General features: G+C 36.6%; 1 protein-coding gene across 1 annotated transcript in view; it reads left to right on the forward strand.

Annotated features, from left to right (window-relative positions):
* The window catches only part of VWA8 (von Willebrand factor A domain containing 8), a 384129-nt gene that overhangs the window by 138853 nt on the left and 224631 nt on the right, over positions 1-20645 (forward strand). The window contains exon 17 of the mRNA XM_017850208.1: positions 5059-5174. Coding sequence (XP_017705697.1) covers positions 5059-5174 — 116 coding nt within the window. The remainder of the gene's footprint in view (positions 1-5058; positions 5175-20645) is intronic.

Below are 20645 nucleotides of genomic sequence, written 5' to 3' on the forward strand. Positions count from 1 at the left end.
AGCTTCAAGTACCTACCACAAGTTAATGGCTACATCTTTATCTTCAGCTTCTAACTTCTCATTTATGATTGACTTGTATCTCCATTCCCAGATGGCATGTTAGAAACATAAAGGGCTGTCACTGTTGAACTCTGTGAGTCTCAGTGTTCTCATCTGTAAAATGGGAACAGTACCATCTACCTCATAAAATGGTCTCAATGATTAAACATAAAAACGTGTGTAAAGAATCTACTTCTTAATAGCTGCTTACTAAACGTTAATTTCTTTCACTTTTCCTCTGGATACACTGAGATCATTGTAAATTCACATATCTTATACAACTAAACTGTCTTTCCACTTTAAATCTATTCCTATTCTTGATTTAATTTCCTGACTTTGTTAATAATCTAACTGCCAAATTAACCAAATTAGAAACCTTGACATCATTGTTGATTCCTTGCTTTCCTGCTGTCTTCACTTAATCTGAAAACAGATCTCACAGGTTTAGCATCTTGATGTCTCATCTGTTCTCTTATCTATTGTCAGTAACTGTCCTAGTAGTGGATTTCATAATCTTTCTCCTGGAATATTATATCCTCTTGACTGCCTTCTTTATCAATAATTCATTCATCATATGACTCTCTAGTAATTTCCTTTTGTTGTAACAAGTTACCATAAATTGATAGCTTAAGATAATAGATATTTTCTCTTTGTCTGGACAACAAAAGTCTGAAATGAGTTTGACTGAGCTGGAATCAAAGTGTCAGCGGGACTGCACTCCATCGGAGGCTCCAGGGCAGAATCTGTTCCTTGCCTCTTCTGGGTTTTGGTGGCTGCCAGCATTCCTTGCCTGTTGGACTCACCATATCAATCCTGCCTTCATCTTGACATTACCTTCTCCCCTGTGTTTGTGTCAAATCTCCCTCTTTCTCCCTCCTTCAACGGTATATAAGACTGCATTTAGGGTCCACATACATAGTGCAACATAGTCTCCACATCTCAAAATCCTTATCTTAATTTTATTTGCAAAGTCAGTTTTGCCATAGAAAGTAACATTGACAGTTTCCAGAGATCAGGATGTGGATTTTTGGGGGGATAAGGGTGGTCACTTTCTGGTTGTCACAGGTCCCCTGTTAATTCTCCCTCTGGGGCCTCATTCCAAATACTTTCTCCTTTACCCATTGTTTTTAGCTACACTGGTGTCTTTGTTGTTCCTTGAACTTACTAGTGCCTGCCCCAAGGCCTTTGCCACTTGGTGTTTCCTCTGCCTAGATTATTCTTCCCTGGATAGCTGCATGTTTATTCACTTTCCTTTTTGGGATTTGCTCAGGTGCTCACCTTTTCTGTGAGGCCTTCCTGAAGCACACTAGAATCAAATTTCTATTCCATTTTATTTCTATCCCTCTTTCTGCTTTAAGGTTCTTTATAGGGCTTCTTGCTCTTTGACAGAATGTATGTTTTACTCACTAATTTTTTGTTGTCTATCTTCCTTCACTCAAATTTCAGTTCCAGGATTGCAGGGGGTTTTTCTTTGTTCCCTGTAGTCTCCCCAGCATCTGGAACTTTGCACAGTAACTATTCCTGATTTGCACAGTGTTCCTGCTGCGCAAAGTTCCAGAGGCTGGCAGTACTACAGAGAACACAGTTAGAGATTAGTAATGTATTCCACAAGTATCTGTTAAATAAATGGATGGATGAATCTTCCATATTGTCCCTGGAATGATCTTTCCCGAGTCCATTTCCTAAGTTCTTCCCCTTGTTTAAAACCATTAAGGGATTGACTCTCTTTGCCTGTAGACTGAAGACGGCCTGCTAAACATGCCTGCTGAGTTCTCTCTAATCCTAAGCTGCTCATTAAGCCTCAGTTTCTACAAACTCTCTTGAAGCTTCCTCAGCTCTTCCCACACTTAGCTTCTTCCTATTTTCTAATCCCATCTATACCTCAAATGTCTCTGCCTTAGATAATGCCTAGAATGTGCTTTCCCTCCGTCCAGTTGTCCCTTTGTTTCTCGCTTCTCTTAAGTCTCTCTCAGCTCCCTTAGGCAGCAGTAACTAATATCTCCAATCTGCTTTCATGACACTTGACATGAATTTCTGATGTTGACCTATCGCAGTTGTATTATAATTTACTTTTATTTCCCCAGTTGCTATCTGAACTCCTTGAGACTGTCTTATTTGTTCTTTTATTCCAATTTCCCATCCTGCTGCCTGGCACATAATAGACACTTAAATCTTTGGTGAATTAATGAATAAATTGATTAATTAAAATTTTATTAACAGATTGTCCCTAGAGTTTTCTCTCCTTTAGAACATGCTACATTTTCATTCTTTTATAAAATGAAGAATAGAAAATAATGTTTAATAATTTCTGATGAGAACCTTTATGTTTTTAAGCTGAAGTATTTCTAATCATGCTAATATGAACAAACCCTTTGAGGTGTACTCTTAAACTGTATAACCATGGTAACTAGGGGAATGTGCTTCATATCTTCACCCCCCCACTTTTTTTTTGCAAGATAAAACTGCAGTTAGAAATTTGATATTATAACTTTTAAATACATTAGGAATTTTTAAAGTATACTCTCAATTTTTAATGATAATAATGTGAGAGCAGAGATTACCAAACCCTTTATTCAACACAACACTTTGTGTTGTGGCTCAACACAAAGCTTATCTCTCATTTTCTCAACCCTGGTTATTATTGCAAAGCATTTTGGTGCTTTCAACTAGAAGAACTGGAGAACTGGTGTTCAAATATATGCGCATTCCTTATTGATCACTGGAATGAAATGTGAAACCTGAATTCAGTGTCATGCTTAGAATGAGATTAGAATGTTATACCCTAAAAAATTACCCTGTGGTTTAACAGGACTCTTATAAGAATCCTCTGGTTGGAGTTACTTGTCAAATATTTTTTATGATTAATATAGGAATTTTTCATGGTCCTAGGTATTAAAAATGGGAATTTCTGAGTTCTATTTGACTTTTGATATCAATCGTATTGCCTGAATTTTATCCTCAATACATCTTTCTTTCTCATAGCAAGTCAGTTGCCAAGTTTGTTGTATTCTACCTCTCCATTCTTGTTGCCATAACCTTACTGGCAGACTTTTTCCTTTTATAGGCTGATTATTGAAGTAGCTTTCTGTTTCCTGTCTCAATTCTGTCTGTCCTTCAACTACTTTCTCTACTGCTGCTAATTTAAATTAGGAAGTAGGCTAGTAATAACCTGATTCTAAAATCATGTTTTGACTTTACACATAGCAGAATCCTAGTGCCTTTAAGAATAAAGCCAAACCCCTCAGAGTGTCATTCATAGGTCTTTGTTGTTTGAGAGCAAGCCTTCCAGCAGGACCTTCTAGTAAAGCTGGCCTGGTTCTTCATGTTCTACTTGTGGTTCCATTCCTTTTGCTTTCATGCCTTTGATCAGAGGATTTCTTGTGCCTATTTGAATATTTTAACTGCCTATAACAGCTGTCTACTGTTCCACTTATTTTAGCATTGAAGTATATACTATTTTGAATTGTAATTTATGATTTATTATATTTGAATATTATCTCGATGTCTGGAATGCAAATTAATTGAAAACAAGAATGGACCTAATGTTTGCTTGTAAATGAGTTCTTTGAAACTTAGAATGTGTTTTTTAATAGAAGAAAGGATATGTGGTGGTCATTCTTCCAACCTAATTCCCAAAGGAAATATAATACTAATGTTATAGCTGAAGTAGAATACTAACAGCAGACCAGTATCTCATGGAGATGTGAAATACACAAGGAAGGATAAATTAATTTTTTTCTTCTTTGGGACATACCGAGATGACCTTAGGTGGAACATTAAAACAAGCAAATGTGCAGTGTGTCTTTGACATTCTCCCCTCATCCATTCTGAACCCTTTGTGAATTTCATAGAGTCCCCTTCTCTAGGCATTTGAGTGCTCAGGGCCACTTTACTGCCCTTATCACCCTCTGTGACATTTCATACTGACCTGCCTTGCCCTCCCAAAGGTCCAGTTGCTTCAAAAGTGCTTCTGTCCTCTGGTTTTCAGTGAAAATCACTGTCTTCTAATACTGCTGATCTAAGTTAGGAATTAGGCCAGTAATAATCTTGTTTACTAAATATATGCTAATATGTAGGTCCCATCACCTTTCTCTGCTGGTTTTTTTGTTTTCATTTTGAAGAGGCTGACTTTTGAAATGACAGTTGTTGCCATTTGTTGAGCACCCATATGTGTGTGACATGTGCTAAGAACTTTAGAATCATTTTCTAATTTAACCTTCATAACAACCTTAAAGGTGAGGGCATTACTATTGCCATTTTAAAGGTGAGGGAACTGAGGCTTGGAAAGGTTAAGTAATTTGCCAAGGTCACACAGCTAATAAATAGGATACCGACTTACCTGATTCCAGAGCCTATAAACTTTACCATTATATTATGCTGCCTGCCAAAAGGATTTCAACAAATATTTATTGAGTACTTACCATGTCCTGAGTTCTATACTAGCAACTCTATTCATGGAATTTTGGGAAATGTAAGATAACAAAGTGAAATTATTCTGACAGCATAGGGGAAGGATTCAGAACAGCAAGCTGCAACACAAGTGACAAATTGGTTGACACCTCTGTGGTCAACAGCCTAAATTGCTTACAACTCTTTTTGGCTATTTTTAGACACCACAGATTTGCTTAAAGCCTTAAGCATTTTCATGGTATCTTAACACCTTGGCTTTGTGTAAGCAGAAAAAGTGAATAGTCAATCGTACAGCTTAAGTCCAGTGTGACCTTTGTTATGTAACATCCTTCCCCCATTGCCCCTCCGGCCTCCAACTTAGCACAATTAAAATACATTAATTACATTTCATTGATAAATACTTTAAACAGATTTTTAAAAAACTATCTTCAAAGATGTTTTAAGTGTAAATTGGTTTCTGTTTATTTTTATTTGTAATTAATTAACAGCACATGCTTTAACTTTGGCCTTACCCCTTCAGGAATAATGAATTCTGCTGTAATATCCATCTAAAGGGACTTTAGCAAGTTGAAACAAGACTCTTAAGACAATACATTTGTCTTTTGATAGGCACAATCATTAGCGGCCTCACTTTCTACCAGACAACTATTGCGAATTTCTCGTCGGCTGTCACAGTATCCTAATGAAAATCTTCACAGTGCTGTTACTAAAGCCTGTCTTTCTAGGTAAGTATATTCTTCTTTCTCACTGCATGTTAAGTTTCTGGATCTTCACTAAAACTGTAACATAAGTTTAACTGATGGTGTATATTCCCAATTCTTCAAAATATATTGGTCTAAATATAGAGCTATTTCATCCTTGCCATCACTGATTAGAACTTATTTAGTACAACATATTATCTTTTAAAATTAATTTTTGGTGCCAGCATCACCAGAAGCAAATGCTGGTACTATGCTTCCTGTACAGCCTGCAGAACCATGAGCCAAAATAAAACCTCTTTTATTTATTAAAAAAAAAATACAATAAAATTAATTTTTATCCTTAATTTGTATGGGTACACAGTCAGTGTGTATATTTATCGGGTACATGAGATACTTTGATACAGGCATACAATATGTAATAATCACAAGGTGAATGTCATGTCCATCATCCCAAGCATTTATCATTTCTTTGCATTATGAACATTCCAATTATACTTTTAGTTACTTAAAAATGAACAATAAATTATTGTTGACTATAGTCACCTTGTTGTGCTATCAAATACTGGATCTTCATTCTATCTAACTATGTTTTTGTACCCATTAACCATTCCCTTCCACACTTCCCACTACCTTTCCCAGCCTCTGGTAACCATCCTTCTACCCTCTCTTTATTGTTTTAATTTTTAGCTTTTAGAAATGAGTGAAAACATGGGAAGTTTGTCTTTCTATGCGTGGCTTATTTCACTTTAAATAATGTGGTGTAGTTCCATCCATGTTGTTGCAAATGACAGCACTTCATTCATTCTTTTTTACAGCTGAACAGTACTCTCGTGTGTGTACAGCATTATCTTTATCCATTTGTCTATTGATGAACACTTAGGTTGCCTCCAAATCTTAGCTATTGTGAATAGTGCTGCAATAAACATGGTAGTGCAGACGTCTCTTCAATATATGGATTTTCTTTCTTCTGGGCATATACCTAGCATATACCTAGGATTGGTGTGTCATGTGGTTGTTCTAGTTATTGTTTGTTTGTTTGTTTGTTTGTTTTTTGAGGAACTCCATACAGTTCTCTATAGTGGTTATACCAGTTTACATTTCCACCCACAGTGTACAAGGGTTCCCTTTTCTCCACTTACTTGTTGGTATTATTGCCTATCTTTTGGATAAAAGCCATTTTAACTGGGGTGAGATGATACCTTGTTATAGTTTTGGTTTGCATTTCTCTAATCATCAGTGATGTTGAATACCTTTTCGTGTACCTGTGTGCCATTTGTATCTCTTCTTTTGAGAAATGTCTATTCAGATCTTTCATGCATTTTATAATCAGATTATTAGACTTTTTCCTACTGAGTTGTTTGAATTAATATATTTTATCAATTCCTTGTCAGATGGATGATTTGCAAATATTTTTTCCCATTCTGTGAGTTGTCTCTTCACTTCATTGACAATTTCCTTTGCTGCAGAAGAAGCTTTTTAACTCTATGTGATCCTATTTGTCCCATTTTTGCTTTGGTTGCCTGTGCTTCTGGGGAATTACTTAAGAAATATTTGTCCTGACCAACGTCTTAGAGAGTTTTTCCAATGCTTTTTTTTTTTAGTAGTTTCATAGTTTGAGGTCTTAGATTTAATTCTTAATCCATTTTGATTTGATTTTTGTATATGGCAAGAGATAGGGGCCTACTTTCATTCTCGTGCATATGGATATCCAGTTTTCCCAGCACCATTTATTGAAGAGATTGTCCTTTCCCCAGTGTATGGTCTTGACACGTTTGTCAAAAATGAGTTCACTGTAAATGTATGAATTTGTTTCTGGGTTCTCTATTCAGTTCCATTAGTCTATGTATCTGTTATGCTAGTACCATGCTGTTTTGGTTACATAGCTCTGTAGTATAATTTGAAGTCAGGTAATGTGATGGCTTCAGTTTTGTTCTTTTTGCTCAGGATGGCTTTGGCTATTCTGGGTCTTTGTAGTTTCATACAAATTTTAGGATTATTTTTCTATTTCTGTAAAGAATGTCATTGATATTTTGACAGGGATTACATTTAATCTGTAGATTGTTTGCAGTAGTATGGACATTTTAACAGCATTGATTGTTCTAATCCATAAACATGGAATATCTTTCCATTTTCTGGTGTCCTCTTCAATTTCCTGCATCAGTGTTTTATAGTTTTCATTGTAGAGATCTTTCCCTTCTTTGGTTAAGATTATTCCTATATATATTATTTTATTTGTAACTGTTGTAAATTGGATTAATTTTTAAAATTTCTTTTTCAGATTGTTCACTGTTGACATACAGAAATGCTACTGATTTTTGTATGTTGATTTTGTGTCCTGGAACTTTACTGAATTTGTTGATCAGTTCTAATAGGTTTCCGTTGAAGTCTTTAGGTTTTTTTTTTTCAGGTGTAAGCTCATATCATCTGCAAACAAGGATAATGTAATTTCTTCCTTTCCAATTTGAATACTGTTCATTTCTCTCTCTTATCCGATTGCTCTAGGGAGGCTTTCCACTACTGTGTTGGATAACAGAGGTGAAAGTGTGTATCCTTGCCTTGCTTCAGATCTTAGAGGAAAGGCTTTCAGTTTTCCCATTCAGTATTGATATGGGTTGGATCTGTGTCCCTGCCCAAATCTCGTGTCTAATTCTAATCCCCAGTGTTGGAGGTGGGACCTGGTGGGAGACGACTGGATCGTGGCGGTGGATTTCCTCCGTGGTGATGGTCTCATGACAGTAAGTGAGTTCTCATGAGATCTGGTTGTTTAAAAGTTTGTGGCACCTCCCTGCCTCTCTTTCTCCTGCTCTGACAATGTGAAGTGCTTGCTCCCCCGTTGCCTTCTGCCATGATTTTAAGTTTCCTGAAGCCTCCCCGTAAGGCAAGAAAATGCCAGCGTCATGCATCCTGTAAAGCACCATGAGCCAATTAAAATTCTTTTCTTTATAAATTACTCAGTCTCAGATATTTCTTTATAGTAGTACAAAAACGGACTAACACAAGTATGATACTAGCTGTAAATCTGTAATATATGGTTTTTATTGTGTTGATTATTGTGTTGAGGTATGTTCCTTCTATACTCAGTGTTTTTTTAAAAAAGTTTGTTTATTTTTATTTTATTAGTTATTTTAAATATGTAGTCTCACGTTGTTGCCAGGCTGTATAGTTTTTGTCTTGAAGTCTATTTTGTCTGGTATAAGTATAGTGACTCCTGTTTTTTGTTTGTTTGTTTCATTTGACATGGAATATTTTTTTCTATCCCTTTATTTTCAGCCTATGTATCATCATATGTGAAGTGTGCTTGTTGTAGACAACAGATCATAGTGCAGTGGCTATTTACAGGTGCAATCTCCTTGCTGATCAACATGGGAGTTTTGACTGGCTCTTTTTCCAACCTGGGCCAGTTCACTCCTCCTTAGGCAACCTGGTGGTTCCCCGCTCCTGGGAGGTTACCATATTGATGCTGAACTTAGTGTGGATACCCAGTCAGTATAGTGCGTTACAACCGAGAACGCCTGGGCTCAGCTATTCTCTTGCCTCAATCTCCTGAGTAACTGGGACTACAGTGGTGCCCAGCTATCCTCATCATTTTGAGGGTTTTCATCATGAAGGGATGTTGAATTTTACAAAATTCTTTTTCAGCATCAATTGAAACAATCATTTGGTTTTTGCTTTTCATTTTATTGATATGATGTATCACATTGACTGATATGCATGTGTTTATCCATGCTTGCATCCCTGGCACAAATCCTGCTTGGTCATGATGAATGATCTTTGTAATGTGTTATTGAGTTTGGCTTGCTGCTATTTTGTTAAGGACTTTTTCATCAACATTTGTCAAGGATATTGGCCTGTAGTTTTCTTATTTTGATGTGTCTTTCTCTGGTTTTGGTATCAGGGTAATAGTGGCCTTGTAGAACCAGTTTGGAAATATTCCCTCCTCCTCTATTTTTCAGAATGATTTCAGTAGGACTGGTATTAGTTCTTCTCTAAATTTTTGGTCAAATTCAGCAGGCAAGCGATCAGGGCCCAGACTTTTCTTTGCTGAAGACTTTTTATTATGGTGTCAATCTCGTTACTTGTTATTGGTTTGTTCACATTTTGTATTTCTTCATAGTTCAGTCTTGGGAGGTTGTGTGTGTTTAAGAATTTCTCCATTTCTTCTTGGTGTTCCAGTGTATTGGCGTATAGTTGTTCATGGTAGCGTCTAATGATCCTTTGTATTTCTGTGGTAACAGTTCTAATGTCTCTTTTTTCATCTCTGATTTTATTTATTTGAATCTTCCTTTTTTCTTAGTTGGGGTAAAGGTTTGTCAATTTTATTTTTGCAAAAAACTAACTTTTCATTTCATTAATCTCTTGCTTTTTTTTTTGAGATGGAGTCTCACTCTGTCGCCAGACTGGAGTGCAGTGCGTGATCTCCGCTCACTGCAATCTCCGCTCCCGGGTTCAAGCAATTCTCCTGCCTCTGCCTCCCGAGTAGCTGGGATTACAGGCACATGCCACCACACTCAGCTAATTTTTGTAGTTTTTTTTTTTTTTTTTTTTTTCCTGAGACAGTCTTGCTATGTTGCCCAGGCTGCAGTGCAGTGGTGCGATCTTGGCTCACTGCAACCTCTGCCTCCTGGGTTCAAGCTATTCTTCTGCCTTAGCCTCCCGAGTAGCTGGGACTACAGGCACACACCACCATGCCTGGCTAATTTTTTCATTTTTAGTAGAGATGGAGTTTCACCATATTGGCCAGGATGATCTCGATCTCCTGACCTTGTGATCCACCGGCCTCGGCCTCCCAAAGTGCTGGGATTATATGCGTAAGCCACCATGCCCAGCCTATCTTTTGCATGTTTTAATTTAAATTTCATTTGTTTCTGCTCTGATATTTATTATCTCTTTTCTTGTACTAATTTTGGGTTTGGTTTGCTCCTGCATTTCTAGTTCTCCAAAATACATTGTTAGGTTGTTTGAAGTTTTTCTACTTTTTTGATGTAGGCTCTTATGCTATAGACTTTTCTTTTATACTGCTTTCGCTATATCCTATAGGTTTTGGTGTGTTTCCATTTTCATTTGATTCAAGAAATTTTTTAGTTTTCTTCTTAATTTCTTCATTGACTTACTGGTCATTCAAGAGCCTATTGCTTAATTTCCATGTATTTGTGTAGTTTCCAAAATTCCTCTAGTTATTGATTTCTAGTTTTATTCCATTGTGGTCAGGGAAGATACTTGACATCATTTCTTTCTTTCTTTTTTTTTTTTTTTTTTGAATTTTTTAAGACATTTTTTGTGGCCTAATATATGGTTTCTCCTTGAGAATGATCCATGTGCTGAGGAGAAGAATGTGTATTCTGCAGCCATTGGATCACATGTTCTGTAAATATCTGTGAGGTCCATTTCATCTGTAGTGCAGATTAAGTCCAACATTTCTTTTTTCCTTTTTTCTTTTCTTTTCTTCTTTTTTTTTTTTTTGAGATGAAGTTTCGCTCTTATTGACCAGGCTGGAATGCAATGGCGAATCTTGGCTCACCATAACCTCCGCCTTCCAGGTTCAAATGATTCTCCTGCCTCTGCCTCCTGAGTAGCTGGGATTACAGGCATGTGCCACCATGCCTGGCTTATTTTTGTATTTTTAGTAGAGATGGGGTTTCTCCATGTTGGTCAGACTGGTCTCGAACTCGCAACCTTAGGTGATCCGCCCATCTCGGCCTCCCAAAGTGCTGGGTTTATAGGTGTGAGCCACCGCGACCAGCCAAGTCCAGCATTTCTTTATTGATTTTCTGTCTGAGTGATCTGTCCAATGTTGAAGTCTCCAGCTATTATTGTATTGGGGTCTATGTCTCTCTTTTGCTCTAAAAATATTTGCTTTATATATTTGGGTGCTCTAGTTTTGGGTGCATATATATTTAAAATCATTATATGCTGTTGCTGAATTGACCCCTTTATCAATGTATAGCAATCTTTGTCTCTTCTTACAGTTTTTCTCTTGAAATCTATTTTGTGTGATATAAGTATAGTGACTCCTGGTTTTTCTTTTGTTTGTTTCATTTGGCATGGAATATTTTTTTCTGTCCCTTTATTTTCAGTCTGTGTATCTTCATATGTGAAGTGTGTTTCTTGTAGACAACAGATCATTGAGTCTCATTCTTTAAAATCCATTTTGCTACTCTGTCTTTTGATTGGAAAGTTTAGTCCATTACATTCCATGTTACTGTTGAGTAAGGAATAACTCTTGCCATTTTGTTGTTTGTTTTTGGGTTGTTTTATGGTCTTTCTTCCTGCCTTACTTTCTGTCTTCCTTTAGTGAAGGTGATTTTCTCAGGTGGTGTGTTTTAATTTCTTGCTTTTCATTTGCTGTGTATTTGAATTTTTTGGTTTGAGGTTACCATGAGACTTGCATATAATGCCTTATAACTCATTATTTTAAACTGATGACAACTTAATACTGATTGCATAAGCAAACAAAGAGAAAACTAATAAAAACTCTACACTCTTTGTCCACCCACTTTTCACTTTTTGTTGTTACTGTTTATATCTTATTGTATTATCTATGTCTTGAAAAGTTGTTGTAGTTATTATTTTTGTTCAGTCATCTTTTAGTCTTTATACGCGTTATAAGTAGTTTACATACCACAAAAAAAATTATGATTTTCTGTCTTTTTCTGTGTACTTATTATTACAATGAATTTTGAGGCTTCAGATATTTCTTATTGCTCATTAATTTTTTTTATTTTTTAAATTAATTTTTAAATTCCTTTTTTTTCCTTTGTAGGACAAGTGTGACATTTATTAAATTCCTCCACTTTTGTTTGTCTGGAAAAGTCTGTATTTCTCCTTCATGTTTCAAGGATATTTTTCCTGGTTATTCTATTTTAGGATAAAAGCTTTTTCCTTTAGCACTTTAAATGTATCGTGCTACTCTCTACTGGCCTGTGAAGTTTCCACTCAGAAGTCAGCTGCCAGACCGAGTGAAGCTCCATTATATGTTGTTGTTTCTTTTCTCTTTCTGTTTTTAGGTGCCTCAGATGTCTTGGGGTTGTCTTTTTTTAGTTAAATTTGCCTGGTGTTCTGTAACTTTGTTGTACTGGAATATTGATATCTTTCTCTAGGTTTGGGAAGTTCTCTGTTATTATGCCTTCGAATAAATCTTCTACCCTGATCTCTCTCTATCTCCTCTTTAAGGCCATTTACTGTTAGATTTGCCCTTTTTAGGCCATTTTCTAGATCTTGTAGGCATGTTTTATTCTTTTTGATTCTTTCATTCTTTTGTCTCCTCTGACTCTGTGTTTTCAAATAGCCTGTCTTCAAGCTTACTAGTTCTTTCTTTTGCTTGATCAGTTTTGCTGTTGACAGACTCTGATGTATTCTTCAGTATTTCAACTGAATTTTTCAGCTCCAGAATTTTGACTTGATTTTTAAAAATTATTTCAATTTCTTTGTTGCATTTATCTGATAGAATTCTGAATTCCTTCTCTGTGTTATCTTGAATTTCATTGAGCTTCCTCAAAACAGCTGTTTTCAATTCTCTTTCTTTAAGGTCACTGATATGGTTTGGCTGTGTCCCCACCCAAATCTCATCTTGAATTGTACCTCCCCTAATTCCCACATATTATGGGAGAGACCTGGTGAGAGATAATTAATTATGGGGGTGGATCTTTCCCATGCAATTCTTTTAATAGTGAATAAGTCTTACAGAACTAGTGGTTTTATAAAGGGGAGTTTCCCTGCACAAGTTCTCTTCTTTTGCCTGCCACCATGTGAGACGTGCTTTCACCTTCTGCCATGATTGTGAGGCCTCCCCAACCACATGGAGCTGTGAGTCCATTAAACCTCTTTCTTTTGTAAATTGCCAGGTCTCAGGTATGTCTTTATCAGCAGTGTGAAAACAGACTAATACAGTCATATATCTCTGTCTCTCTGAGATTGGTCACTGATGCCTTATTTGATTGTTTGGTAAGGTCATGTTTTCCTGGATGGTCTTGATGCCTGTGAATGTTTGTTGGTGTCTGGGCATTGAAGAGTTAAGTATTTATTGTAGTCTTCCTTGCCTGGACTGGGTTGTACATGTCCTTCTTGGGAAACCTTTCCAAGTATTCAAAGAGAATTGAGTGTGTGATCTAATTCTGGTCACTGCAACCATACCTGCGTTAGGGAACACTCCATGCCCTGTAATGCTGTGGTTCTTACAGACTCATACAGATACCACATTGGTGGTCTTGGGTAAGATCCAGGAGAATTCCTTGGACTCCTTGAGAGAGACTCTTGCTCTCTTCACTTACTTTCCCTCAAACAAATGGAATCTCTCTCACCATGCTCATTTGTCTGGAGTTGGGAGAGGGATGACCACCACCACTGGGACTGTGTTGGGTCAGACCTGAGACCAGCACAGTGCTGGGTCTCGCCCAAGGCTTGTGGTGACTATCGTCTGGATACCACTTATGTTTATTCAAGGCCCAAATGTTCTTTAGTCAGGTTGTGATTCATCCTGCTAGGTCTAGGAATCTCCCTTCAGGGCAGTGGGTTCCCTTCTGGCCCAGGGTGGGTGTCAAAATGTCATCCAGGAGCTAAGCCCCGAAATTGAGGACTTTAACAATCTGCTTAGTGCTTTATTTTACTTTGGCTGAGCTGGTACCCAAATTATAAGACGAAGTCCTCTTTACTCTCCCCTCTCCTTTCCTCCAGTGGAAGGAATCTCTGCCAAAGCTACAAGCTGTGCTGCCTGGAGTTGAGGAAGGGACTATGCAAGCACTGCCTTGGCTGTCCGTGCTGGTGTCTGACTGGGTCACATGCACCCAAGTGTACTGATTCTGAGCATAGCACCAGGACTTGCCCAGGAATTGTATTCCTGTGGCCTAGGCAGCCTTTCAAGTTTATTTAGAACACCAGAGCACTTTAGCCTGTGGTGGTGGGGCTAGTTAGAATTCAGGTTCTGACCACTGGGATGAATGATTCTTCCCCTCTAGCTAGGGCTGGTCAAAATGCTCCCTCCATGGGCATCGGCTGAATGCCGCACTGTTGCTCTCCACAGTGACAGGGTAGCACTGAATTCCAATGCAAAATACCACAATCAGTGTACTCTTTCTCCCCCAAAGACACAGATTCTTTCTCCAAGCTATGTAGCACCACTAGGGGATGGGGAAGAGGTGGTACAGGCAATTCAAGACTGTCTTTCCTACCCTCTTCAGTACCTCCTTCCTTCATATGATGTTAAAACCAGGTACTGTGATTGCTTACCTGGTTTTTGGGTCTTAGGAAGGTGCTTTCTTATGTAGATAGTTGTGAATTTGGTGTTCGTGTGAAAGGGATGACAATTGCTGGAGGGTTCTGTTCAGCCATCTTGGTCTACCTTCATTCCATTAATATATTATCTTATTTAGACATTCAATAATTTTCAGAGGTATTTTATAAATGAGAAAATTGTGTAAGTCACTCAAGTCACATAATTATAAATAGTGGGTTTGGGATCTGAATGCTGGTTCATACGTCTTCTGAGCTGGGCTCTTTAGCATTATTACACTTACTGCCTCTAAAATTTGCATTGGAACTTTTTGTTTTTTGACAGTTCTGCTCAGTATCTAAATTCAACAAAACTAACATTTTTTCAGTCTGTACTAATTGTTTTCATACTAGTTGGTTAGTGATTATAAAACATTGGCTTATAGCATTTTCTTACAGAATTACATTTACATGAAGCTATTTTTAGTAAGAAAAGATTAAGAACAATTTCCAGTAAGCCCCAAGATTTAGTCTCTTTTCATATGATCTAGTAATTATTTTTATGGTGACTATGCTTTTTGTCCATTCATTTCTTGATAAAAGGAATTAAAGGAGAATCTATTTTCAGTTTAGCAAAATATTTATTGCCCTCTGGAATCCCTCAGTTTAGTGGACAGTTTTTCTTATAGTTAAATTAAGCTCCTTGTGTTGCAACTTGAATTTGTTCTTCTTGTGTGTATCCAGCTAAAATGAAATTCCTCTTCACTGTCTTCAGAGTTATTATTTGAAGAATGAATAAGTATAGGAAATAACAATATTGACTCTCTTATTAAATATAAAAATTTTGGACTTTCAAAGCTTTCTGCTGACTATTAAATATGCCCTGGTAGTTGAATCAACTTTTAATTTCCTTTATTTAAAACAAAACGAATAAAAATAAATTGAAAAAATAAATCAGTAAGAGTTGAACTAAGAAATTAAAAATATCAAAGTCTGGAGAAATGTAAAACATATGAGAATATTGAAAGCTAGCAGTGTTTGTTTATTAGCAATTCAGTTACAATTTATTACTAATTCAGTCTACAAACATGAGAACATTTTAATAAAGGTCAGAAAATTAAGGTACGCATTTCTGTCACATATTTTATTATCGCCCTAAAATAGATTTTCAAAACGGTATTGCCAAGAAATAATTTTTGTGTGATTTTTTATATTTCCTCTGCTGTTCAGAGTGGGAAATTTAATGGATTTCTTGTAAAATAATTTTTTTTTTTTTTTTGAGACAGAGTCTTGCTCTGTCGCCCAGCCTGGAGTGCAGTAGTGCGATCTTGGCTCACTACAAGCTCTGCCTCCCGGGTTCACGCCATTCTCCTGCCTCAGCCTCCCAAGTAGCTGAGACTACAACCACCTGCCACCACACCCAGCTAATTTTTTTTTTTTTTTGCATTTTTAGTAGAGATGGTGTTTCATCACGTTAGCCAAGATGGTCTTGATCTCCTGACCTCATGATCCTCCTTGGCCTCCCAAAGTGCTGGGATTACAGGCGTGAGCCACCATTCCCAGCCACAAATATTTTTTAAATGTGTGAAAGGCCATAGAAAATCTAGTGATATACATGAACAAAATAGAATGAGCTAGATGTCCTTCCCATACATTACTCAAACTGGAAATTCTGAATAAAATATAATAAGTAATTGTTAATTCTTATCCATACTCAAAAGAAAGAGAGTATCAGAGGTATCAGAAATGAAATAGGACTAAGGTTACAGTTCTGCTCCTAGGAATCTATCCAAGGGAAACAAAACATGTCCACACAAAACTTCTACGTGAATGTTCTTAGCAATATTATTCGTAATAGTGAAAAAGTGGAAACAACTCAAATGACTATCAGCTACTCAACAGATAAATAAAATGTGTTTTATCCATACAGTGAAATGTTATTTAACAACAAAAAGAAATGAAGTACTGATACATGTTACAACGTGGATGAACCCTGAAAATATGTTAAGTGAAAGAAGCCAGATACATAGGACCACATATTGTTTGGCTCTATTTACATGAAATGTCCAAAATAGGGCAAATCCATGGAGATGGAAAGCAGATTGGTAGTAGCCTGAAGCCAGATAGACTTGGGGGTAGAAATGGAGGGTGACTGCTAGTGGGTACAGGGGATCTTTTTTAGGTAAGAAAAATGTTCTAAAATTGTTTGCAGTAATGGTTGCACAACTCCGTGAATATACTAGAAACCATTGAATTGTATACTTTAAATAGGTGAATTATGTGATATCTGAATTATATCTCAATAGAGCTAATACTAAAAAAGAAGAAGAAATGAAGTTAAAAAGCAATTCCAGAATAAGGAGAATGATCATGATATCATGGCTACCAAAGAGGCTTTCGAATAGGAATAGGGCTTAGTGGTCTACTGCTGGATTTTAATATCTGTTTGGGGACAATGGATGTGGCTGCAGGCATATGTGAGGTGGAGAGGTTATAATTAAGATTCCTGCATGAATAATAGAGTCTGAAAGTGCTGCTTGTTCCCATAGACTAAAAAGTGTTTGCCCACAAGCCTAGAGAAATGATGAGAAAGCTTACCCTCTCCCTGGAACTTGGGATGGGAAATAAACTGTCATCATGAGGAATCAAATGTCCCACATTGCTCAGGTGCAGGTGTGAGGGCCCATGTTGATGCTGTCTGTAAAGGTAGTAACCAAAAAGTACTAAGTTAACATAAAAAACTTATCCAGGATCATTTAATTACTTGGAGGCTTAGTAGAAAACACCAACCCTGAAAACCAATCTGTGGCAAACACTTTTACAAGATCAGGAGACTAAATATCTCATCTGAATATTTGGTCATTGTACAAAGTAATAAACCATATTTAGGAAAAAAAAAAAACATACAAGAGATTTGGCAGATACAACATTTTGAAGAAATAGAACTTCAAGAACTCAAAATAATAGAACAATTTGAGACTATCAAATAACTATATTTAAGATTATTAAAACTTAGGAGGAATTAAAAACTGGATGACTAGGATAGAGGAGAAAAGGAACTGATAGATCTGAAAGAAAAATCAAACAAATAGAACTTTTTGAATTGAAGAATATAGTCAATGAAAGAAAACAAACAAATGGACAAACCATCAAACACAATTCAATAAGCACTTAATTAGTAAATTAGACTATTGAAGAGAGAATAAAGTGGAGGGGAAATAGCCTGGGATGCAGCATAGCAAAGTGAAGAGATAGAAAACCTGAAAGGGTTGTTAATAGACATGTAGAGTAAGATCAGAAAGTCCAACATATGTCTAATAGGAATTTAAGAAGAGAAAATAAAGAGACTGAGAGAGAATAATTGTTCAAAGAGGCAATGGTTAGGAGTGTTCCAGAATGGAAAGCAGAAAGACATATGTCTACATATTGAAGAAGTATATCAGTTCCCAAGTAGGACAAATAAAAGTAAATCAGCACCTACATACATTGTGATGATACTGCACAGCATTAAAGACAAAGAGAAAAACTTATAATGGAAAAAGATACAAGAGAAAAAATATCAAGCTGACAACTTTACATCAGCAGTAGTAGATTCCAGGATTGGATAGTATCCTGAAACGGTTGTATTGGGGGAACCAGCCCCCAATATTTCAATGTAGGTTCTTTTTTGTTTTCCCTAAGTGTCAGCCAGTCTGAGAAATAAAGAGAAAGAGTACAAAGAGAGAAATTTTACAGCTGGGCCTCCAGAGGTGACATCACATATTGATAGGACCGTGATGATGACCCCAAGCCACAAAACCAGCAAGTTTTTATTAGGGATTTTAAAAGGGGAGGGAGTGTACAAACGGAGTAGGTCACAAAGATCACATGCTTCAAAAGGTGATAAGATCACAAGGCAAGGCAAAATTAGAATTACTGATGAGGGTCTATGCCCCACTGTGCACGCATTGTCTTGATAAACATCTTAACAGGAAACAGGGTTTTCTATTTAACAGGAAAGAAACAGGTTTTCCTGTTAAGAGCAGAGAACCAGCCTGACTAGAATTTACCAGCCTGGAATTTCCCAATCCTAGTAAGCCTGAGGGTACTGCAGGAGACCAGGGCGTACTTCAGTCCTTATCTCAACTGCATAAGACAGACACTCCCAGAGGGGCCATTCATAGACCTCCCCCCAGGAATGCATTCCTTCCCCAGGGTTATTCCTTGCTGGGAAAATAATTCAGCAATATTTCTCCTACTTGCACATCCATTTATAGGCTTTCTGCAAGAAGAAAAATATGGCTGTATTCTACCCCGACCCCACAGGCAGTCAGACCTTATAGTTATCTTCCCTTGTTCCCTGAAAATCGCCGTTATTCTGTTCTTTTTCAGAGTGCACTGATTTCATATGGTTCAAACACACGTTTTATAATCAGATTTCATATTGTTCAAACACACATGTTCTACAATCAATTTGTACAATAGTGGTCCTGAGGTGACGTACATTCTCAGCTTACGAAAATAACAAGATTAAGAGATTAAAGACAGGCATAAGAAATTATTATTATTATTATTACTTTAAAGAAATTGTAAGAGTATTATTTGGGAAGTGATAAATGTCCATGAAGTCTTCACAATTTATGTTCAGAGATTGCAGTAAAGACAGTTGTAAGAAATTATAAAAGTATTAATTTTGGGAACTGAAAAATGTCCATGAATTTGTGTTCTTCTGCCTTGGCTCCAACCAGTCCCTCCGTTCGGGGTCCCTGACTTCATACAACAGTGCTGAGAGAAAATAACTATCAATGCCAGAAGTCTTTGCCTAGCAGAATACATTTCAGCTAAAGACTGAGCTTACTACATTTAGCAGTTTTTCCAGCACTACTGAAAACTACTAAAGGATATATTTCAGCAAGCAGGATACTGAATACAGAGAAAAAGACTGGCCTGCAGGAAACTATGGTGAGGAAGTAGGCAAATATATTATTAAATTTAAATGTATTGTGAAAAATAAAGTAATAAAATGAATACCAATAGAGGGAAATATTTAACAACAGGGTGAAACTAAAACTTATAGAAACTGGAAAAAGAGATTAATGCATTCTTAGATTCTTCTGTTGTTTAAGAAGAGAATAGAAATATTGAATAATTTTAGACTTCATTAGTTCAAATATGTGTGTGTAAATTTTGGTTAACCACAAATGAAAAAGGAAATAAATCCAGTGGTGGCAGAAATAAGCAAATAGGAATGTTATACCTGTCAACACAACATAGGTAGAAATGAAAGAAAAAGAGTAAACATGAAATAATGTTAGAAGTGAGCACAAATATTACACAAGATTAAACTTTCCAGATAAAAGTTAGAGATTCTGATTAAGATTTTAAAAGACAAAGACCAATTATATGGTGCTACAAGAGTCATATTTAAAAGATAATAAGAAAGATCAGAGGTGAAGATGTAAGAACAAGCATATACGAAATAAAAGGGAAGAAATATATTATTATTAATATACTTCAAGGCCAAAAGCATGATTGGGGATGAAGAAGGTGAACAAAAAAATCATTTAGTAGATTTAATATTCCTTAGCCATTTATACCTAAGAAGGAGCACTGTATGAGAGAAACAATCAGAATTGAAGACAGGATAAATTGACAAATCAGCAGTTAAAATGGGAGTTTTCACTTCTTTCAGAAACTGACAGATCATGTATTCTAAGAGTTAGTAAAGCTATTTACCAAAACAATTAGCAAACTTGATATAATGGACTTTGTACCCAGTGGACAATAAATATACATGCTTTTCAAGCACACGTGAGACATTTGTACCATGTATCAAAAACTAACCATAAACTAGAAAAACTAACCATAACCATAAAAAATCAGTTTTGACTGGGCGTGGTGGCTTACACCTGTAATCCCAGCACTTTGGGAGATCTAGGTGGGTGGATCATGAGGTCAGGAGTTCAAGACCAGCCTGGCCAAGATGGTGAAACCCTGTGTCTGCTAAAAATACAAAAAAAAAAAAAAAAAAAAAAATTTGACTGGATGTGGTGGCATGTGCCTGTAATCCCAGCTACTTGGGAGGCTGATGCAGGAGAATCACTTGAACCTGGGCGGCAGAGATTGCAGTGAGCCAAGATCACGCCACTGTACTCCAGCCTGGGTGACAGAGCAAGACTGTCTCAATAAATAAATAAATAAATAAATAAATAAATAAATAAATAAATAAAATTGGTTTTTCAGTAAATAGCAAAAAATATTTGTCATGGACCAAAAAGCAACAGAATTCATAACAATAACAAAGAACACACT

The sequence above is a fragment of the Rhinopithecus bieti genome, unplaced genomic scaffold (assembly GCF_001698545.2).
Source record: "Rhinopithecus bieti isolate Rb0 unplaced genomic scaffold, ASM169854v2 scaffold_32955, whole genome shotgun sequence".
Classification (NCBI taxonomy): Eukaryota; Metazoa; Chordata; class Mammalia; order Primates; family Cercopithecidae; genus Rhinopithecus; species Rhinopithecus bieti.